Source organism: Aphis gossypii, unplaced genomic scaffold (genome assembly GCF_020184175.1).
Source record: "Aphis gossypii isolate Hap1 unplaced genomic scaffold, ASM2018417v2 Contig00255, whole genome shotgun sequence".
Lineage (NCBI taxonomy): Eukaryota > Metazoa > Arthropoda > Insecta > Hemiptera > Aphididae > Aphis > Aphis gossypii.
In genome coordinates this window covers 40,132-62,029 of record NW_026083044.1, presented here as the reverse complement: position 1 = coordinate 62,029, position 21,898 = coordinate 40,132, and the positions used below count along the sequence as shown (strand labels likewise).

At 26.4% G+C, this 21,898-nt stretch overlaps 2 protein-coding genes across 2 annotated transcripts; both read right to left on the bottom strand.

The window, feature by feature from the left end:
- Positions 1-1,929: 1,929 nt before the first annotated feature.
- LOC114125422 (uncharacterized) lies at positions 1,930-6,958 on the bottom strand. The gene is made up of 11 exons (XM_050208688.1): positions 5,744-6,958; positions 4,554-5,131; positions 4,290-4,476; positions 4,137-4,217; positions 3,955-4,070; positions 3,790-3,877; positions 3,548-3,726; positions 2,832-2,942; positions 2,586-2,738; positions 2,266-2,516; positions 1,930-2,195 (listed from the first exon to the last, which is right to left on the bottom strand). The coding sequence occupies exons 1-11, from the start codon at positions 5,753-5,755 to the stop codon at positions 2,158-2,160; spliced, it is 1,794 nt and encodes a 597-aa protein (XP_050064645.1). The 5' UTR covers positions 5,756-6,958; the 3' UTR covers positions 1,930-2,157.
- Positions 6,959-9,022: 2,064 nt separating this feature from the next.
- LOC126553539 (uncharacterized) lies at positions 9,023-13,543 on the bottom strand. Its single transcript, XM_050208687.1, has 4 exons — positions 13,123-13,543; positions 10,519-10,749; positions 9,994-10,320; positions 9,023-9,924 (listed from the first exon to the last, which is right to left on the bottom strand). Exons 1-4 carry the CDS (start codon positions 13,345-13,347, stop codon positions 9,091-9,093), a joined length of 1,617 nt encoding a protein of 538 aa, XP_050064644.1. The 5' UTR covers positions 13,348-13,543; the 3' UTR covers positions 9,023-9,090.
- Between the last annotated feature and the right edge of the window lie 8,355 nt (positions 13,544-21,898).

The following is a 21,898-nucleotide window of genomic DNA, read 5'->3' as shown; positions in this document are numbered from 1 at the left end:
GGAACAATTTTAAATATTGATAATGGTTTAGATGCTCTATGAAAAACCATAGAAAGAATGGTCCTTTTTACTTTGCCAAATTCAATATTAATTATATATCTTTACAATAGTTATTTACCTATTTACTTCTCACAATTTTGATGTAAATTTTCTTTTTTATTTGTAATTTCCATTATTCTACTTACTGGTAATATTGTTTAGCCGTTTAGGTATTTCATAAGTAATTAACCATAAAAATTGATAACAAGTTTTAAAAATTTAAACCCTATTACCTACTGTTTAACGTTACTTGATATTATTTTTTCATATCAGGATAACTGAAAACCAAATATTTAAAAATTATTTATTGTCTGTATCTACATTATGTTAATATATTTTAAATGATGATTTGTTAAAATAACTAAAATGTATTTAACTATTCAGATTCTAACTGAAGCTCATACATTACTCTCTTGTAAAATGGCGATAATGCTGAAGTTTCTCATCCAGTTTTCAATATCTCTGAAAATCTTTCGATCGTGTTGATTCATATTATTATAACTTTTGAATAAGGTTCATACTTCATGGGTAGAGAGTTAGGCAAAATGTGCATGAAAGAATTTTAGTATTCAAAAATATGATCAAAATTCCAAAAAAACATCATGAAGAATACTATAAATTGTCAATTGTGTACAAAGCATTTCCTAACAAATAAACTATAAATAGATTAAAGATAAATTTAATTTATAACTTATTGACAATACAATAATATTGTATCTTATTTTAAATGGACATCACACCGTTAGCATTTGACTTAATCAATACATGATAATAAATACTTGCAAAAAATAATATTGAGTTTTATATTCAATATTATTTAAAATACATAGGTAAAGAACAAAAAATCAGTTTTGTTATATAATAATAATATATGCTTGATATGCATTTGAAAATAAATATAAAAATATTATGTACATTTTCCCTAAAATTGACCAGATCTGCAATTTAAATTTTTGATTATTTAACACCATTCAATAGTTTAGATTTCTAGTTCGGCATACTATAAAACAATGTACCTACAAATTACAACTTCTAAACCGAAATAAAAATACTATGAATTAATTATTTCCACTATATTTTTGATATAATTTTTACAATATGAATATTTGAACTTATGCTATTCTATTAAACGTTTTAAAATAAATTAAATTAATTTTATATCAATATAATAAAATAAAATTAGTACATGAATACGTATATTTTTTTTTTTGTTACGATATTATACAATCATAGATATTAAAATATTATTGATATTAGTGTTGTGACAACAAAGTATATTAGAACAATTATATCAGTTAATATAATTAAAACATAATTTAATTTATAATAAGTATTAGTCAAGTATTAAATTAATACACAATGACATAAGAAATTAATTTTTTAAATATTGATAAAGAATGTAATTTATAAGATTCAGTAAAACATTTACAAACCTTTACTAATAATTTATGGCTTATAGTAAACAATTGTTTTAAAAACTTTACTTAGATGAGTTATAGTATAGTTAAATAGTTTTATTGTAGGCGCAAAGGAATATTTACAAGATGGTAGTCCTAAAAAAACAATCAAATTGGTTGTATTTGATTTATTTTTAATTTTTGATGACTATAATTTTTTACTTTGACAATGTAAATAATTTATCACCTACACCGATACAGTCTGAATGAAATTATTATTCACTTAAATCTCTTCAAGTCTAAAAGATTCTTCATGATTGTAATATAAATCAATTGACCGTCATATATCAACTTGTATGTAATACATTATTCAAGTGATACTGTTTTGGTTATAACTTAATGATTAGGTTTATAAATAAACTTTTTTTAAATCTAAAACAAAGGTAAAAGTGGAAAAAAAATAATAATAATAAATAATTTGGAAATGTAAGATAATTTTTATTCTGATGACACATCCAATTTCAAGTTGATTAAATTATATATAAATATTAATTCTTTAAATTAAATAATATAATAAAGAATGGCCAAGATTTAATTAAAAAATATCAACTTGAAAGTATGCAAATAAAAATTAAGAACACTGGTCTGAAAATTGTACTTTATAACTAGTCACATTTATAAACATTTGCAATATTAACAAATCTGCTGATGGTAAGGCAATTCAATGCTTAGGTTTTTTAACTTGCGGTCCCAATGATCCTAGAAAACAATTAAATTAAAATATATCAATAATATGCTTTAAAAACATTAAAATAGGACAACAACTCACTCATATCTTTGAGATTATTAATATCTTCAACGTTTTCACCAATAATTGTAGCGACTAGTTTATTTATAGCTAAAGCAGATTGCTGAGTAGTTGGAATCTTATTTGGATTTTTTAATGCCGGCAAAATCTTGTTGATATCAATATTCCTCAACAATTCTGGTTTCGTAATTTTCAGTTCATTGATTATCAATCTAGCAGCTGCTTCTACAGCAGTAGCATGTACAATATTTTCATCCGTGAACATTGGGCACCTAATAATCAATAACAAACGTATACATTTTTCAATATTATATAATTTATTAGTTGTCAATAAAACCTACCTATTTTTTATCACTTTCTCGTTGTAAAAATGAGCATAATTTTTAGAATCAACTGGCTGTCTACATATGTAACACATTTGTTTACCACAACTGCAAGTCATTTTGTTGCATCCATCTCCCTTGACAAACTTACGTTTACAATAATAACAAATTCTATATTGAATAAGCAAAAGAAATTATAGATGTATAAAATAATGTTACTATAATTATCAAAATGTCAACTATAAATCTAACTTGGTTAGATACCTTATGAGTACTTCAGTCATTTTGTTTTCAATCATAGTTCTGACTTCTACTTCTGGTGCTCTTTCTATTTGATCACATCTGTATGGCAAATGACTTTCTTCTCGACATTTCCTAAAGATTTCAATACATATTATTTTATTTACACACGACGAACAAAAGAAAACAATATTAATAATAAAAAAAAAATCTTAGAATACACAAATAATAAGTTATTTGATTATTTTATTTTATTAGAATTAACGCCAAATGGCTTTTTAATATAGAGCATAATACTTAATAATTTATTTCAATACAATATACCAATAAAATAATAAATGATTGTAATAAATTGATGATTTAACACAAAATAGAATAGGTGCTGTAACTTTGTGTCTAAAGGCCGAGAATAATCAGAGTAAGATTTATGTCTAAACAATGTAGGCCGAATTCATTTACATGCTCACTGTTGTGACATAAAAAAAAATTAGTGTCTACAAAATAAATCTTCCAGCAATTTAGATTGTTTTGAACATAATATAACACTGGTTCACTATATAATTGTTTAGTCCACTCCTGATTTAATATATACAATACACAAATATAACTTAATATAAACATGAATTTATTCTAACTTAAGTTTACATGTAAATATAACATCAACTAATAACTAATGACCATAGTAGCTGATGTAATAATGTTCAATGAAAAAAAAAAAAAAAAAACTACAATTTTCTTACCTGCAAGTTTCTTTTTTGCATTCAGGATTCAAACAGTTAATAATCTTGAGATCGGGGGATAAAATAACAGAATAATCACAAAATGCACAAGTTTCAAGTCCTTCAATGCCAGCTGCTTTAATTTCTTGTGCTTGCTTCAAACTCATAATACGTTGATATAGTTTGTCATCAACAATACTCTGAAAATACACAAATTATTAGTCGATTGACAAACAACTAAGTAATAAAAAATAAATACTTACTTTTATCATTGTTAGATTGAATTCTTCATCACAATTAGCAAAGCACTTAATATCCACCTTACCTCCACCAACTGCAACTTCTGTACCTCTATAAATATATATGTATAAATAAAATAAATAATAATGAAAAAATAACCTACAATACTTGACTGTTAAATACTTTACTTTTTTATACAAGAAGAACAAAATGTATGTCCAGCTGGACATGAAAACACTTCAGTAGTTAATAGTTCATTATCGAGACAGCATTCACAAGCGTTTAGATTGCCAATACACTTAGCCTATAAAAATGATAATTAACATCAATTAAATATCACATTAACGATATATTGCTTTAAATATTTTACTTGTTCCACTTGAATTCTATGTTCAGTTTTTACAGACTCTATATAATTCAGAATTTCATCTTTATGATCGAGGTATGCAATCTAAAATAATTATTAGGTAATTGATTAATTACAGCGTACATAGAACATCAATAAATTAAATGTTATAATTACTTCTTTTAAAAATTCAATATTTTCTGTTGTCTTATAATTAATCTGATGACGACTACCAAACCATGTTCTTTTACCTTTTAAATAAAAAAATTTATCAGAAGCTACTAAAGAGTCCACAGTCTTTGATAAATTATAACCACATCTAGACAGATCATCACGTATCTTGTCCAATGGAAGAAAATTGAACCTGATAAAAATAAATTAATTAAAAAGATTTCAAGATTAATATTGAATACATTAAAAATTGCTACAAGTAAAACTCACCTGTTACTTAAATAAGACAGTGATTCATTGTAATGTGTAGTAATTGAATTCAATTTAATATTTGTGAAGTAATTAACTGGATCAGGGCACATCTTTAAAAACTCTTGAACTTTGAAATCATCTCTTAATCTTTTTATAGTAGCTAAATGATTAACACGTTCATTGTACTCCTTAAGTCTTGGATAGTTTTTCTTATTTGTAGTAATTTGATCAATGAATTCGTGTAGTTTTTCATTATCATAGGCATAATATTCTCCAACTAGATCTAAGTAAATGGGATCGGCATCTTTTATAATTTCTTTTATGTTATATGTTAATTGTATTGATTCTGGCGGTTGTATTAATATTTCTTCTCTTTCCAGTGTTTTAAGAGTATCATCTAAGTTATTTTTTTTTACATCAAGTTGTATAAGCAAATACAAACGGCTTACTCGTATATCACCATGAATATTAATTATTTTCATAACATTTGACATATAATTTATATATAATGTCTGCCATCCATAGTTATCAAATTTCGAATAGCTAATGCAATTTTTCAGTGTGGTCGGGTTTTCAAATGATAGTGCAGTTCCAGCCTAGAAAAGCAAATACAAGTTGATGTTTATATTTTCGTTTACGTTACATCAAATTTGTATAAGTAAAAGATTAAATATATAGAAAATAAATGAATATTTTAAATTTAATTCACTACATTTAATGCTACAAACGTTTTTTAGGTATACAAATAGACACAATATTAACAAAAAAAAAAAAAAAAAAAACAAATAATCACTATAATACCTATTGCTTTGAACTCAAATACTAATTCAAGCTAAATTAAAATTTAAGTTATCTGTTGAATTTACGCAGAATTAATAACAACAACTTCCTAATATTGTATAGTTTTCACTATTAAAAGACAAATAAAACATGTATCATAAGTAATAAGTATATTATGGTGGCCGGGAGGAAGCAATGCGAAAGTGGTCTCTTCCCGGTCGTCGACATAACCTCAAAAAAAAAAAAGAAAGTATATTATATGTATAAAATCTAAGGTATGTCCTACTGAATATAATAATACTGAAGCATTGCATAAGAAATCAATCAGACATTGATGTAAAAGTCAAATAGTAGATAGTGCATAATTATTCTTTGCCCAGTGGAAGTAAAGTAGCTGGAAAGGTTTCAATAATTAATATTTAACTTACCCTCGTTGTCATTTTCGTTTGATTGAATTCAATTAAGGTAATATCGAATGTTAAATACAGTCAGTCTCCAGTCACAGCTTAAATTTTGTAAACACCGCAATATTACAATTTCATGATAGAAATAATGAGGTAGTGTGTCGTAGCTCTGATACGCATGATTCTGGCATTGTGTGTAGGGTAGTTGTTCGAAAAATGATAAAGATAGTTAGATAAGCACTGAATAACATATATTCAAAACAAAATTATCTCTCGATTTGCTTAACAGCACCACCTATGGTAGGTCTCAGAGTTAAAAACGATGCCCATATTTTTGCTTTCAACGGTTGGTAAGATTTATTGATTATCGCTTCTCGGGTCCTTATCGTTTTTCGAACAACTGCTGATCTCCCATTCTGATGTCATGTTCCCGCACTGTGATAGATAAGATGTAAAAATGAAATGTTTTGCCCTTCGGTGGTGGGGATAACGTCAAACACGACGGCTCGTTTTTACGGCCGAGTCCGCGCTCCAGTATATCTTATCTATCTCAGTGTGTGCCCACAACAAAAATATTATCATTATATGAGGCTGTTATTTAATAACATATTGTCATTCTAATCTGCTATTTTTAATTTTTATTTAAACATAGTTATGAATTTGTGAATGTTGTATCGGATCCGTGTAAACTGTAAAACTTTAAAATTATACAATATGTCTGAAAATCCAATTATGGTTTTACCCCGTATCAGAGCGAATCCCCATATTATACAGTTTCTATATTTCCTTCTGATGTCTTATCGACATGCTAGTTCTTGTTGTTCAGTCCAAATGAAAAACATTTTGCATTTATCAGTTATTCTAAGTAAGCCTTAGATTGATGTTTTTTAAATATGTACTTTGTACCAACCAAATATTTTCCGTAAGGGTCGTAGTTGTTATAACCTCTGATTGTAAGACTATTGCTTAAGTTTACTATCCAATAGCTGCACAATTATGATATAATATCACTAAAGAATCTGATTTGAATATTAATGAGCAATTTTTGAGTAAATAGATAATAATATATTTCTAAACTCTTATAGTTATTACCACTTAAGGAACCTACCTCCAATCACTATATTTAAACCTTAGGTATTTTTACCCAATGTATCTTGGTCATAAGTTGGATTGTAAATTGAATTCACTAAACTTTTATGAGATGTACCTATTTAATTAACTTATAAAAAAAAGGTATTCATAATTTATTTTTATACAAATTTTTCAAACAAATTGATACAGTATGAAAAAATAAATAAAGAAGCTGCATACAAACATATTTTTTAAATGAATTTGTAATAAATATCACGTATACTAAAAATGTCACTAAAGTAATTAAAACAATAAATGAACCATTGGTTTGATTGAACCATGGTTCATCAAACCAATTTTTTAATAAATCAATTTGTCATATTAGTTTCTACTTATGTCGTACATTAAGTCCTGGATTTGATACCCAGGAAATATGTTTTTAAGTTCTTAAACATTTTGAATTTTTACATATGATAACTCACGGTTTTAAGTTTTCAGATTTTTAAAAACCATTAATTTACTCTTTAGTGACCCCTATTCATCTATACTCATATTGGTCCGTTTTATGAAAACCATTGACTTAATGCGATCACCAAACAATTGAGTTTATAATTAAACTTTATACAAAGAAAATTCTTGTGATCTGCTTAAAATCTCTAAATTATTCCTTTATGTGTCACAGTACATAAGTATCACAGTAGATTATAGTCTACTATAATAATAATAATTATAATTATTATTATTATATTATAATCTAGCGTGGTTAGTATACACTAAGTCACTTAAATCTAATTTATGAAAAAAAAATATTTCAAATATAATATAATACATTATTAATTTATAATTTTTATCTACAAATTGTAAGACTAAACATTCATTATTAAGAAACATGAATACTCAGTTAATAACAATACATAGGTATATTAAAGTATAATCTATAGGTACAAAAAAAAAATATATGTATAATATACATTAGTATTTAGTTTATGATTTGTCTAATTTGAAAAAAAAAATTGAGTCAATAGACATTTAATAATTATTTCATGTATAGTAAATCTTCATAGTTTATTAATTTATTATGTTTAGTCATTGTATATAACACACAGGTATTACAATCGTTCTCACTACTTGCTTATTATTAGATGAAATTCCGTTCAATTTAGGTATAAATATATGGTAAAATGGGTATAAGAAAAAATAATAGTAATAATATTTTAAATTGTGTAGTAAATAGCTAAATAGAGAAAAATAATAAAAACAACTAAAATAATATGTAGTATACAATTTTCTGAGTTAAGTGATTTATTGACATTTGCTTTGGCGCACTCTACTGATGAATTACTGAAAAAGAAACTTCAAGATTTTAATTTTTTTGTTAATTAACAAATAATCATTATGAATGTATTTATAATATTGACAATCTTATCATTTTTTTTAATAAATAAACAAAAAATGTGTCAGTCTTGTTAAGCATTTAAGTATATTTATACTAAAAAACTTTGTGACAGTCTTGCTATATGTTTATTCATTTTATGTTTGAAAATACAGAATGTAAATATAATTTATTTAAATCTATACATTTTTTTTATTTTTAGAAACAATTATAAAACATAAAATTTGTTATTTTTTTTTAGTAGAACCCTAGGTAGTTAAAACAAAAAGAAAATTTAAGAAAATAAATATTTTGTATTATCAATAGATAATTCAATACAATAATCATGGTCTTTACTCTTCTATAAACATAATTAAAATTATAATATTAAAATATAACATAATGATCAGAAAACTTATATTTAATATAATAGTTGTGTGAGCTTTCTTTCTTTAATTTTAGTTACAAATTTCAATATTATTTAGTTTAATTAACCAATAAAAAATAATACTAACAAGTCAACATTATACATACAATAAATTCAGGAGACATTTTTACTTTATCAACAGGAATAATAAAAATGTGTATCCACAATTTTCACAAAAATATTCATCTATTATTTGTTTATTAGTTACATAATTCGACAAATGAAAATTGTTATTAGAGTATCAATATAATTTTCCCATTTTAATGTTCATTATTACAATGATATAAATATGAAATTTATTCAAAAACCTATTTTTGTGATATAACATGTCTTATAAATTATCTTACTCAATAGAACAATTTATTTTTTGTAAAATAGAATCCAGACTCATTATGAGTCTAGTTTCTTTAGCAAATAACAAAATTAACACAAATAAATAATGTAGAATTTTTAATTAAATATATGTTTGGATTAACATTTAGTAATAATTAACAATAAACATCACCATGTAAAGCGATCCAATCGACCCGTGTTATCCATGGTTGAAATAAAAGGACTATACAAAAATACCCTCATAATAAAAAAATTAAAAACTTGGTATGCTATAAATTCAATGAATGCTGCCTTAAAAGCATGATTGTTTATAAAATGTGTATTGCTATGTAACCTATACATAAGATATGGCACGACAAAATAACGAGGCTCCAATAAAAATTGAGCACAAAGAATAAGGGGTGTTACTATCCAATATGCCAATCTATAAGCAATTGACGATTGCATCAATGTTCTATCCATTAACCATAGACCAAATGCATAAAATGGTACTGGTAGATATCTCAAAAAGACTGGTTTACCAGGACTGAACAATAGCCGCCAAACATAAAATGTATAATGCCTGTTGTCTGCCAACAAGTATGGGTGGGCTATAGTGTTAAAATATACTAATCCAGATATTATTATTAATAGGATTACAACAAGTACTTTGGATGTATTATTGTAAATTTCACTTAAAGATTTAGCTAAGTTAAAATGTTTGTTAATAGAATTAGAAATATGTCTTTTATAATAGGCCTGAGATAGCAACCATGGTAATGAAAACGCTAATACAAATATTACAAAGTAGCACAATTGCATTGGATGAAAACGAGGAATATGTGCATATCGATCACCAACAACAATGTCACCGTTGTTCAAAAAAATCACAAATAAAACAAAAGATACAATAACTATAACACTTGGGCAAGTGACACGTAAACATTTATGAAAAAATTCTATTAATTTCTTAGACTTATTTTTTGTAATTGAACAGCAATAGTAGAGTTCAATGATAGAAGCCTGCAAAAAATAAAAAAATAAATGACATTTAAAAAAATTATTTTTTATTATTAATTGCATTTTACTTACTTTGATATAAGAAAATATTGAAACATTATTTTTTATGCGAGGAAAACATTGCTCAGCACAGTGACACACATCTATAATGGATACAAACACTAACCATGCAACGTTTGTTTGACGACACAGGACAGAAAATCCACCAAATATAATTTTGACCAAGAAATGAGTCTCATTGTTCAAATGACTGGAGTACCATAAGAAGACAGATGCTGTAGCCCATGCATCTGTATAATAAAGCATCGAATATGGGGCATAGATAACCGGGAATGTTGCTACATTCAGTGCCAAGAACATACAAGTCCATTTTTCAGTCTTTGTTTTCTTATTATCATTCTGTAATCAATAATTAGAATAAGTAGTATGATATTAATTCTCATATTTTAGATAATAGTGCACATATTAAAAGAATTACATATTTCTGACATTGTATACACTTTGGAAATTATTTATTAAAAATAACTAAATAATAACTTTAAGAAATGAATCTAAGCTTTTAGCAATATTTATAGTAATTAAAATTTACAAACTAACTTGAAAAAAATGTTTTTGACAACAGTAGTATGCATAATATAAGCATGCTGGAGCTCCAATTGCATTTACAGCCCGCAATGCAACCAAAGAACATGGATCATTGATTCGAAGGACATCATTATCCAATATACCAAATAGTGAGAGTATTGTGTCATACACCTTCATAAAAGGTACTAACACGATACTTGACAACAAATAAAGTCCAGGTAGTGTAGTTATTTTTGGATCCCACTGAAAATAAAAATAGAAGTTTATAGTAATATTATTTAAGTATGTATGGTTTTATAAATGATTAAACCGATGAAATAACGAATATAATACAATAATACTAATCAAAAGATCATTTTTGAATTTATAAGTATAGTAAGACAATATTGTTAAAGGATTACTGTTAAGAGGATGTCAACACAATAATTGTTTTCTCTCTTTGACCCACGTGCAACATAGATTAAATGCTTTTGATTAAAATCAGTTTTATATGATTTTTGAGTAATCTTAGAGTAAAATCACATACTACAAAAATTAAATTAATTTTTTCAGGAAATGATATTGGTTTTATAATTTATTATTTGGTTTTCAAATTTGACTTCCAAAAAAAAATTTTATTTTATAATGTTTAGGTAAATTGTTTTGAGACAATATTTAGACAAATCGATGTCATACCCTCAAAAATATTGTTATCTATTGTTTTTGTAATGAGTAATTTTACTTTAAGACTACAAAAAAGCATTAAAAAACTTATTTTATTTTATTTTATAATTTTCTATATTGAGCATGGGCCAGATAGAAAAAATAAATAGTGCGCTGACATGCTCTTAAGTTATTTTTATTGTAGTTTGACCTATATGTTCACACTCTTATTATAAAAAATACAAATACAAATACAATAATATTTATTTATGGTAATTATTATTATTATTTATTATTTTCACAAATTATTCCATGTAAAAAAATAATAGATTGTACTAGTATTAGTATGATATAGTGTGTACAACACTATTAAAAACCTAATTTTGGTAAACAATTGTTTTTATAAAACGTAAAATTATGTAAATTGTATTCATATAAAAATAAATTATGGACACATTTACTTATAAAGATTTGAAAATTAATTGTGGAATGATCAAATTATGGATAAAAGATAGTATAATAAAATATTACACACTCTTAAATCCGAATAATATTAATGTTATATGCAAGGTAGGAAATCCAGACCATTTAATTTCCATAGGCATTATAGCAGTATGTTATTTTATGCAAGTTTCTTATTAGTTTGAGTATTCTAAAACATTCAAAACATTACATTAAAAATAGTGTATTTTTAAATAAAGACAAATATAGTGTTTCAATTTTTAAAGAGGAAAAAACAAAAATGAAAGCATCGAGTAATTGAGTAAAAAATACAATGATATGATTATATTGGTGATAGACAAATAATAGTAAAAATATTTAATGCCCTGATGGTAGCTCTATTAAACAATTACTTCAAATTCATATTGAATTATACCTACTTATCTATATGAGTAAATAAAGATAAAAACCATATGTCTATTAGGAATATGAACTAAATTTGAAGTACCTAAAAAAATATAACAATAAAGACTAATGATGTTTTAAAATGTATGTGATCAATGTCAAAACAAATGAGAAAACAAAGTAGTACAATAAAAAAGAAGTAAATAAGTAACCGCTAAAACTATAAAGTATTAAGTGCAAAATCTAGTGCACCTTGCATGTATTAAATTTGAATTTTATGATAATGATATACAATAAAAAACAATTCTGAGCCAATACAGTCATACTTTTTGGAAACTAAGATTCACTACCTTACAATTATTTTAATTATAATATTTAAATGTTTAAATTTTGCCTCCTAATTATTTTAAGAAATATTAAGCATTTTTAACTTTTACCTCTCAAAAGTACCAACTAGATCTAAATAGCTACCAAAGTTGACAATCAAAGTATTTTTTTAATTGAAAAAAGTGTCTTCAGATATAAAAATAAGAAATTCACATCATTGCAAAATCAGTAATTTCCACTTTGCTTAAAAATTTAAAAGGTGTTTAGTTGTTATTATATAGGGTACTTAAAAATTGACAAATTGAACATGAAAATTTTTAATATATCATAATGTTCATAAATAAATAAATTATAAATACCCACATGATGAATAATTTAAATTATTGCCCTACCAGTATCAGTGATAAGATTAATTTAAGTAGTTTGTAGTTAAACGTAAAAATATTGATTGGATTTCAAACTTTGGTCATACTGAAAATATTGTGAAAAACCTAATAGGTATTATATACATATTATGTTAATTTTAATCTTATTACGTCAACATCCTTACCTACTACCATCGAGTGTATATTAAATTACAATCATAACTAATAATGCTCCCATTTATGTATTTTGCATTAACATATTATATACATTTTATATTAAAGACAATACTATATTTGGATACACTAAGATGGTGTCTAAACTAGTAATCTTTTTCACAGCCCGGCCCCTCGTGGAATACAGAGTCTTATTAGGAAAATATATACTTGAGCAAATGTTTTATCTAAGCACGACAAAACAATAAAAACAACTACTGACTTTGTGAAACTCTGCTCGGCAATAGTGTCGTGCTTGAGGCACGTGAAATTCTTCGTCAATATAATACTCGTCGGGACCGAACAACGGTTGCACTACGTACTGTAACAAATACCAAGTGACGGTAGACAGAACGACGGCGGGCAGGATCGAGCCACTGTCGATCGTCGTCTTGGAGTACTGAGCCGGTGATTTTTGTGCACGTCGAGCCGCCTTCGGTACGGCCATCAGAATATCTATGCGAGGACCCTACAAACCGTACGAACGATTATCGATCGCGATGCCGACGACATAATCGACGGGGCCAACGAACGCAAAGTCAACCGCGTTGTAATGAGAGGCCCCACTCGTAGGCACTCGACAACTTGAAAATATTACAAATTAGCTGTTTTACGACAAAAACTTACGTAGCTTAGTTTACTGATGATTTTTAAATGTCGAACGTGTCTTCGGCGTAGTGACAACGAATGATAAACAACGTAACGAGATTGATAATGCGCTGATAATATTATCATAACAATGGAACCTCGATAACTCCTAATCGGTCGGGGGGGGAAAAAAATTCGACCTACAGAAAATACATAAAATATATATTGTAAGGAATTAAGGGCTAAGGCATTCCATCGAGTTATCGAAAATTTGATTTATAGAGGTTCTAGTTATCGAGGTTCCATTGTATTTACTATTTAGATTGGTCGCAAACTCGCGACTTCGAGCGGGGTCGTGCCACAGCTCCGAAAATCAATTATCACGATTCGATTTTATTATTATTATGGCATACCCAAATACACATAACTAAGGCCCGGATCTATATGCATTTGCATGTTTTTTTTTAACAGTCCAAAAAGTGGTTAGATAAGCTACAAATTTGAATCTTAAGCTAATGTGTTGGTATGCAAAATTAAATTTTACAAGTTTTTGCATATTTGGACCATTTTAAATTTGTATGCATATTTTAGCATTTTTCTAATACAAAATGCATATTTACAAAAAAAATAATATTGAGTTATCAATACTAATATTTATTACTTAACGCTATATCCTACGTAAATGGTAAATCCCACGAATCGTATTATATAATAATACAACCATGAACCATAACAATTTACAATTAGGTACCTACCTGAACAACTACTTACGGCTTACGCTATAATTGAATAATTCACTGTAAATAAATAAAGTTTAATTTAGGAAGGTACCACTACGATAATTTATTGTCGATAATGATCTCGATAAAGAAAAACTATATAGTATAAATAGTATAATGAACTGATGGCCCACTTTTTATTTAGATGAGTGAATGTTCAAAATGCAACATACATTATACAAAATACAGTTAAAATATTTCAACTAGCCACTAGGCATTTAAATCATATAATTCATTTTTTTGTTCCATATTAATTATTTATTGAATTATATACATTTTTAAACTAAATAAATTTAATTAATATTATGCATCTTTGTTTACATATTTTTGCATATTTGAATGAAAATCAGTGCATAAATGCATGCGTATTTCGTACTTCGTACATATTTTAGTGCATATAATTCCGGGCCTTACACATAACTAAACAATTACTATAAATGCCAATTTCTACGAAAATCGACTACAACGATTAACGAGTTATAATTGCTTGCTAGCACTGAGATAGATAGAATCGCGGGAAAAAAAGTCCCACGCTAAGTAAAAAAAAGTCCCGACGTAATACATCCCACCTTTAATAATATAGACCAGTGGTTCTTAACCGGTGTTCCGTGGACTTAATATAAGTGTTCCGACAAAATTTTAAAATCAGTGAAAAAATTTTTATTTAGTATTTCTATTTTCATCCTCTTAACATTTTGTCTTTTAAAACAAAATACAATGATATAAGTAAGACGTTTTACTAACATATTTACGAACTGTTTTATGCTATACATTTATTGTTTAATGTATTAAACAATTAAAAAATTAATATAATTACTGTTTTATTTTACGGCTATGTTCCGCGAAAACCTCATAAAATGTTAAGTGTTCTCTCATTCAAAAAGGTTAAGAACCACTGATATAGACTTATGGTTTAAGGTGTTACCTTTTATTTATGTAACGATTGACAGTCGAACACAGGAACATATACTGATAATCGTTTCAATATAATTGATTTGGCGAGGCCAAAATTTCCATGGACAAACCAAGTATCAGATTTGGCCAATATCGACAAATAGTTATCTGTGGCAAACATTAAAATTTTATTATTAGCATTCGGCCTATTTTCATACAGCAAAAATCTTTCATTTCCATATTCCCGATACTCTCCTATAGTAAATTAAAAAAATATATATGTTTTTGATTAAATAATCACCTGATGAGCACTTAGGTTATTTTATACATTAAATTAGCGGTTCCCAAACTATTATATTTTTAAATTAACATTAATTCATACTGTGTTACATAAATATAAATATTAAAATACAGAGGCGCCCATAGGTAACATTTTAGGGAGTCAAAATAAAACAATTTTCAAATGTAAGATAATGAAGATACTAATGATATTATGCTAATATTTATTGAGTTACAAGTTCATAATATTTTTTGTCCAGGTAGGGGCAAGTGCCCTATCTTGCCCTCCCCAATGGGCGCCCATATTAAAATATATAATATATTAAATATTAATATTAATAGTTGTTTTTTTTTTCATAAAAATTAAAAATTTTATAATACTTTTATTGGAATTTAATAATATTCATTGTTGATTTATTTAGTCATAACTATAAAAATATTTGTATATTTAAAATTTAAATACTATTAATTTGTTCTTTATTTATTCATGGGAGACGCAATTCATTTTTCTATTTTTAGGGTGGCGTAAACTAAAAAAGTTTAGGAACCGTCGAATGAATAATGATGGTACCTATTTCATTTAAATAAAAATAAATTAAAAATTATTTTTAAACTTTTACAGTATTATTTACCTCGAATAATTAGTTCATTTACATTAGTAGGCTTAGGTGGATCATTTAATCATTAAATGCCCTGTGGTTTCTAATTGTTCTTTTTGAATATTTTTCTCTTGGAAAATAATAATTCAGCGAGTACACTTTGGGGAATGTTTGATACTACTTCCGCGAAAATTTGAGCAGGCGAATTACTAGTGATTAATTTTGCTTTTTCCACAATTAAATTTTTTATTTTTGTTGCAGAAATAAGATTTTCATTTCCTTGATGTACATGATCATTACGTATTTACGTACAGAAATAAAAATTGGATTATTGATGTTTAAACTAGTTTTTAAAAAACACGGTAACTTCATAGAGCTATTTTTTGAACACTTCCAACAAATAAAATTAGAACTTTTCTTATGGAAATTTAACAAAAATCCCAAGTACGCAACCTGAGGGTATTATTTGTTTAAATTAATTAATTCCATTTTTAAATGCTAAAAAAATAAAACTCGTATACAAACGTATAGATTATAGACGCGTACTCATTCGATGTAATCCAAAGACAAGCAACAGTCTCATTACTCTCATTGCCTATGTCCTATAGCATGAATGTGTCGGATATTTGGAATTAGGGAACTTTCCAGCTTACCAAATATAGGATAAAAAGATACGTATGCATATGGGTAATGATAGTTAGGACTGAGATTTTTAAGACTTAAAAAAAATCTCAAAAATTCCCTTAGAAAAATACAAAACTGACTTTAAAAACTCAAAAAATGCATTTTAATTATAGTTATTATACCTTAAAAAATTAAAAATTAGAAAAAAAAATTACGTACAATACGTACTGATTGATTACTAATTCAGTAATAATTCTTATCGAGGTCTAGCTAGTAGCTATGATAAAATTGTTATGGACAATAACTTGTACCTATGCATGTATGTGTGGTGTAATAAAAATAATAATACACAATAGCCAATAGATAATTATGGATAATTTGAGCGGAAAGGCCAAGGTATGGTAAAATTGTTATCGACGATAACTTGTGGTTCTATACCATTTATTGTTTGTACCGTCAGCAGTTTGCAGAAAGTCTCTTGTCAATCGCAACAATTTTCGTTCATTTTATGAACGAATTAAGAAAAATACTCCAAAAACTAAGAAAATATACATAATAAATGAAGTATTATTATAATAGTATATTTAATCACGCAAAACATATTTTACTTACGGATCAACGTTTCAAAACACCAGAAAAAAAATGCCTTTGCATCAAAACCCCAGCCCTAATTATTATGGTAGATAACAAATATGTTATATGAACAAGCATTTTATTCATTACACATTAAAATTCAAAGTACTACTATAGAACTATACAAGAAAGCGTATTTCGGAAAATTTTTCACTAAAATTTTTTCTGGGACTTTCTTTTCCGTCTACCGATAGATAAGAATATGTATATATCTCAGTGCCTGCTAGTTTCTGTTTGCTATAGTGCTACCACGATTGTATCATTTCACTACTACGATATTATACTATTTCGATACTCGTAATTTACACAATAATTATGAATTACAATTATGTGAATTTATAAATATTAGTATTTAGTCTCACTTTATTATAAAATAATAATACTATCAATATATATTATTACGTATACTTATATAATTTAAAAAAAATGATTCATTGTATTTATCTTATAATTATATTTATAATAAAACTTGAATTAATTTTTAACTTTAAAATTTTATGAATTATATATTTATTGTAATATAAGTGCTACAATATTATTCGTATGAGTTATGTAATGTGTTAAAATATAATATCTTTGATGAAATATAATTTTTACTTTGTGATCCTAAAATATATACTTTTCTTTTCAATAAAATTTTGTTTAAAATATTATTATTCTTAATTCACAATACTTTTTATTAATAAAGAGGTAGGAGTAAAAATTTAAGCTTTCTATTTTAGAAGAAACCACTTTTTTTTATATGATAGAAGCATGTAAAAATGTCGGTTCTTTTAGTATTTTAGATTTAAACAGTTTTTGGTTTGGTCAAAAAGTTTAAAAATGTAATACAAGCATGTTATTATTGCAATTTAATTAGTGAATATGAAAAATATACTAGTCAGATTAAGTATACAGCATTATAACTTTAAAATTAGAATCTTATAAAATCAAATAATTTTATGTAGAATAACAATTTAATTATTTTGTTGTAATTTAAAAAAAAATGTAGACTTGTATGATTTAAGTAAATTAATTATTAGATTTGATTAAAAATAATGACATTTTCAAAAATTCAAATTAATCTAAATTCAACCGCCTCAGTAAAATAAATTTTTATAATAACAATATAAATATATATTATAGCTCTAACTAGTTTTATTTCCCCAAAGATAATTAATTTATTTTAACGTTTATTTCTGTGTACAGTACTATTTTTTTAATAACAGAATAATTTTTAAATATAGTACCTATATACATTATACAGCTAAGATTGTTTATTATTTTGATGTTAGGGAAGCAGTGTTAGATTCTAGCGGTTAAAGGTGACATGAATAGAGAAAGGTTGAGAACTACTGTTGGTACGGTTTAATCATTATCAAATTCTGATTATCAGATGTTGAAAAGCCTTGACCTTTGCAATGGATGACCCCTTAGGTCATACCCTGAATGGATTAATCGTATAAAAAAGGCACATGTAGACATATTCCATACATATCCTATTTTAAGAGCAAATGCTAAACAATCCAAATGCCCGTTGCATGCAGCTAACGTACACAATTCAGTACTTGATGGATCTATACTGTTTTTTATTATAGTTTTTTTTAGTTCCAAACAACAACGTTGCACATCAACTTTAACAATGCTTTTGGAGATGGTGTCATACCATTCTTTTTCATCATCATTACAAGCCATATAGGCTAGTTTGATTAGATTAAACATGATATATTCTGTTTGTTTGAGAAAGGTCAAACGTTGTTAGTTTTCTCCTTTAAAAATACTCTTAAGTTTCTAAGTTTACCTAAATTTAAAATAACAAATGAATATTGAAAAATATCTTTAAGTTATATTATAAACAACGTATGATTTAAGTTTATCTCACGGTTATTTACTCAGGATGGAGCTCGAATCATTATCACATGTTCAAATGGCGACGTAGGCGAACTATTAGCACTAGTAGTAGTTGGCCCTATATTCAGTACCTACACACATTTTATCTTTTCTATAGCGCGCATGACTTGAAATGACATGAATCTTCGACTGCCAATTTTTCCTGAGATCTTTGGGGGCACAAAATTTATGAATTTTTTCTTTATTGCTAGTGTACCCCGAAGTACAACCCACAATTACACATTTTACCATAATAAATTAATCATTAATTTATAATACTTAAAACTGGAAAAGTAATAGGTATTAAACTACAAAAACATCAAAAACAAAACAATACCTATTGCATACGCGGTACGCAGGTACGCCGCTTGCATAACTGTGGGCCAACTACTACTAGCGCTATTAGTTGACCTATGTTGCCACTTCGCCACGGCTATTATGTTGGAAGTCTAGGAGCGAGCTCTAACCTGAGTAGATAATGGTGGTTTACCTAAAAGTTGTCATGAATCAATTTTGTTTAATGAAATCATCAATTGTTTATAATAAATGTATAATCTGCAAACAAATACAAAATACATATTAATAAAAACATAATAAAAATTATTTTTATAAACACTTAAGACAAATATATAAAAATATATGATTAATAATTTAAAATATTTTTATTTCAATAATATATGACATTAAAAATGTAACATTTTTAGTTTATTAATTACCTTCAATTGTGGTAAACTTAAGTTTATGTTATGAGCATTGTGTACTTTGTTAGGACATTTTGTAAACTACTCAATTTTAATGGAAAATGTAATCAAAAGTTATACTTTGCTAGGAATCATGGGCGGCCATTGGGAGGGCAATAAAGGGCACTTACCTCTACCTGGACAAAAAATATTATGAACTTGTAACTCAATAAATATTAGCATAATATCATTAGTATCTTCATTATCTTACATTAAAAATTTTTTTTATTTTGACCCTCCCTAAAATGTTACCTATGGGCGCCAATGTTAAGAATACATAGAATTGTCAATTTGTAAGTGTAATAATATAATAAAGGACGATAAATAAATATATATATATATTAAGGAATCAATAAGTTTATAGAATTAAAATGACCTGCACTAATGTGATCTAAGTAGACTTCTCAGAAATAAAATTTCAGAAGCATTACAATTAAAATGTCTATCTACATATTGAAAAAACATAAATGTTGACAATATGCTGTAATGGATAAGATAAAATAATTTTGAAAACATATGGCAAATTAAGGTATCACACACAATTTTCTTAAGAGGCTAATGCAAATGTTGAAAAAGAATTTGATTCAATATTTTAATGTTACTATCTTTAATAATAGCTTGCAACAACCTAGGTATTATATAACTTGAAGGTAAGATTATTATACAAGGCATTTCATAGGCTTTTAATGATATAGTAGAGCCTAATAAATCTAAATAGACTTGAGGACCCTTCTGTTGTTCGCATACATGACTTTAAGAACAATCCATTTTCTTACAACTTAAACTTAAAAATTAATTTTTATCTATGATCGAAAAAGATATTAAATGAAATTACAATTACAATCATTATTATTATATTAAATTACATGGGTTAATTTAAAATATTTTTATTTATATTTATTCTTAAATTATTATAATTGTATGGATCTATAGAAAAATATTTCATAATAATGTAATAAATAATAATATAGATTGTTAATATTCTTTTAAATAAAAAAATTACATATACATAGTAATGTTATAATTCTCAAGCCCGTTTAAATTATACATTTCAGGTTAACCCGTGTTCGGGTCAATTGAACTAGATTGTATTTTATTTTTGAAGCGAATAATTGGTATTTTAAAATTGTAATATAAAACATTGTTATAATTTACTTTAAAATTAAAATACCAATAAAAACCAGTGAGTTACTCTAAATAATATGCATACTTTAAAATGATGGAAATGTTAACAACACAAAATGTGTTCAATGGAACACAAATTTACTATGTTTTAAGTCTCTAAGATGAACACACACAGGTATAGTGTCCAGGGTCGGCTTGGAATATAATTTCAGGCTGAAAAAATGTATTAGACCATATTAATACATTTATTTTTAGTATAAATAAATTAAAAACTATCTAATTATTTAAAAAAGCGGGTAAGTGGGTACCGTTCTGCTGTACATTAGGTAACATGTGGATCACTATTATATATTATAGGAGTGTTAAATTTGAATCCAATGGTAGGTGTCATTGTATACGAAAAACGATTCTGAACAAAGATGATTTGTCAGCCTAAGATATAATTTCCAGTGATAAGTGAAAAAGATGGTTTATGTTTAAGTGGCTTGAATACACCAACAGTGGTGGATTTATGGGGGGGGGTCCATGGGGTCTGGACCCCCCAGACACTGATATATATAATATTATAATGCATACACAGAGTCTGACCCCTTGCCCTTAGTACCTTGGGTATGAACCAGGTTGCACCTTCTGCGTCAAAGGTCTGAACACGCCTATGCATTAACAATAAGATGGAGTTTGTGTTACAACTAAAAAATATAAAGTCAATCTCGTCACAGTTTCGACGTCAATTGCTCGAGTAATTTTATTTCAAATAAACATGAATACTACTTAGTTATTATTTGGAATGTTTGTCATAAATATTTACCTCTAATGCAATTACTAAACGTTTATCCAACGCGCAATCTATATAGCGTACATAAATTACA

Excerpts from the sequence above, each read along its gene's own strand:
- LOC114125422 (XM_050208688.1), bottom strand. Across the intron at positions 3,727-3,789 it reads TCAATCTAACAATGATAAAA|AGTATTGTTGATGACAAACT; the intron begins GTAAGTATTTAT and ends GTGTATTTTCAG. Across the intron at positions 2,517-2,585 it reads GAGAAAGTGATAAAAAATAG|GTGCCCAATGTTCACGGATG; the intron begins GTAGGTTTTATT and ends ATTGATTATTAG.
- LOC126553539 (XM_050208687.1), bottom strand. The coding sequence starts at position 13,347 with ATGGCCGTACCGAAGGCGGCTCGACGTGCACAAAAATCACCGGCTCAG. Across the intron at positions 10,750-13,122 it reads GCCGAGCAGAGTTTCACAAA|TGGGATCCAAAAATAACTAC; the intron begins GTCAGTAGTTGT and ends TTTTATTTTCAG. Across the intron at positions 9,925-9,993 it reads CAATATTTTCTTATATCAAA|GCTTCTATCATTGAACTCTA; the intron begins GTAAGTAAAATG and ends TATTTTTTGCAG.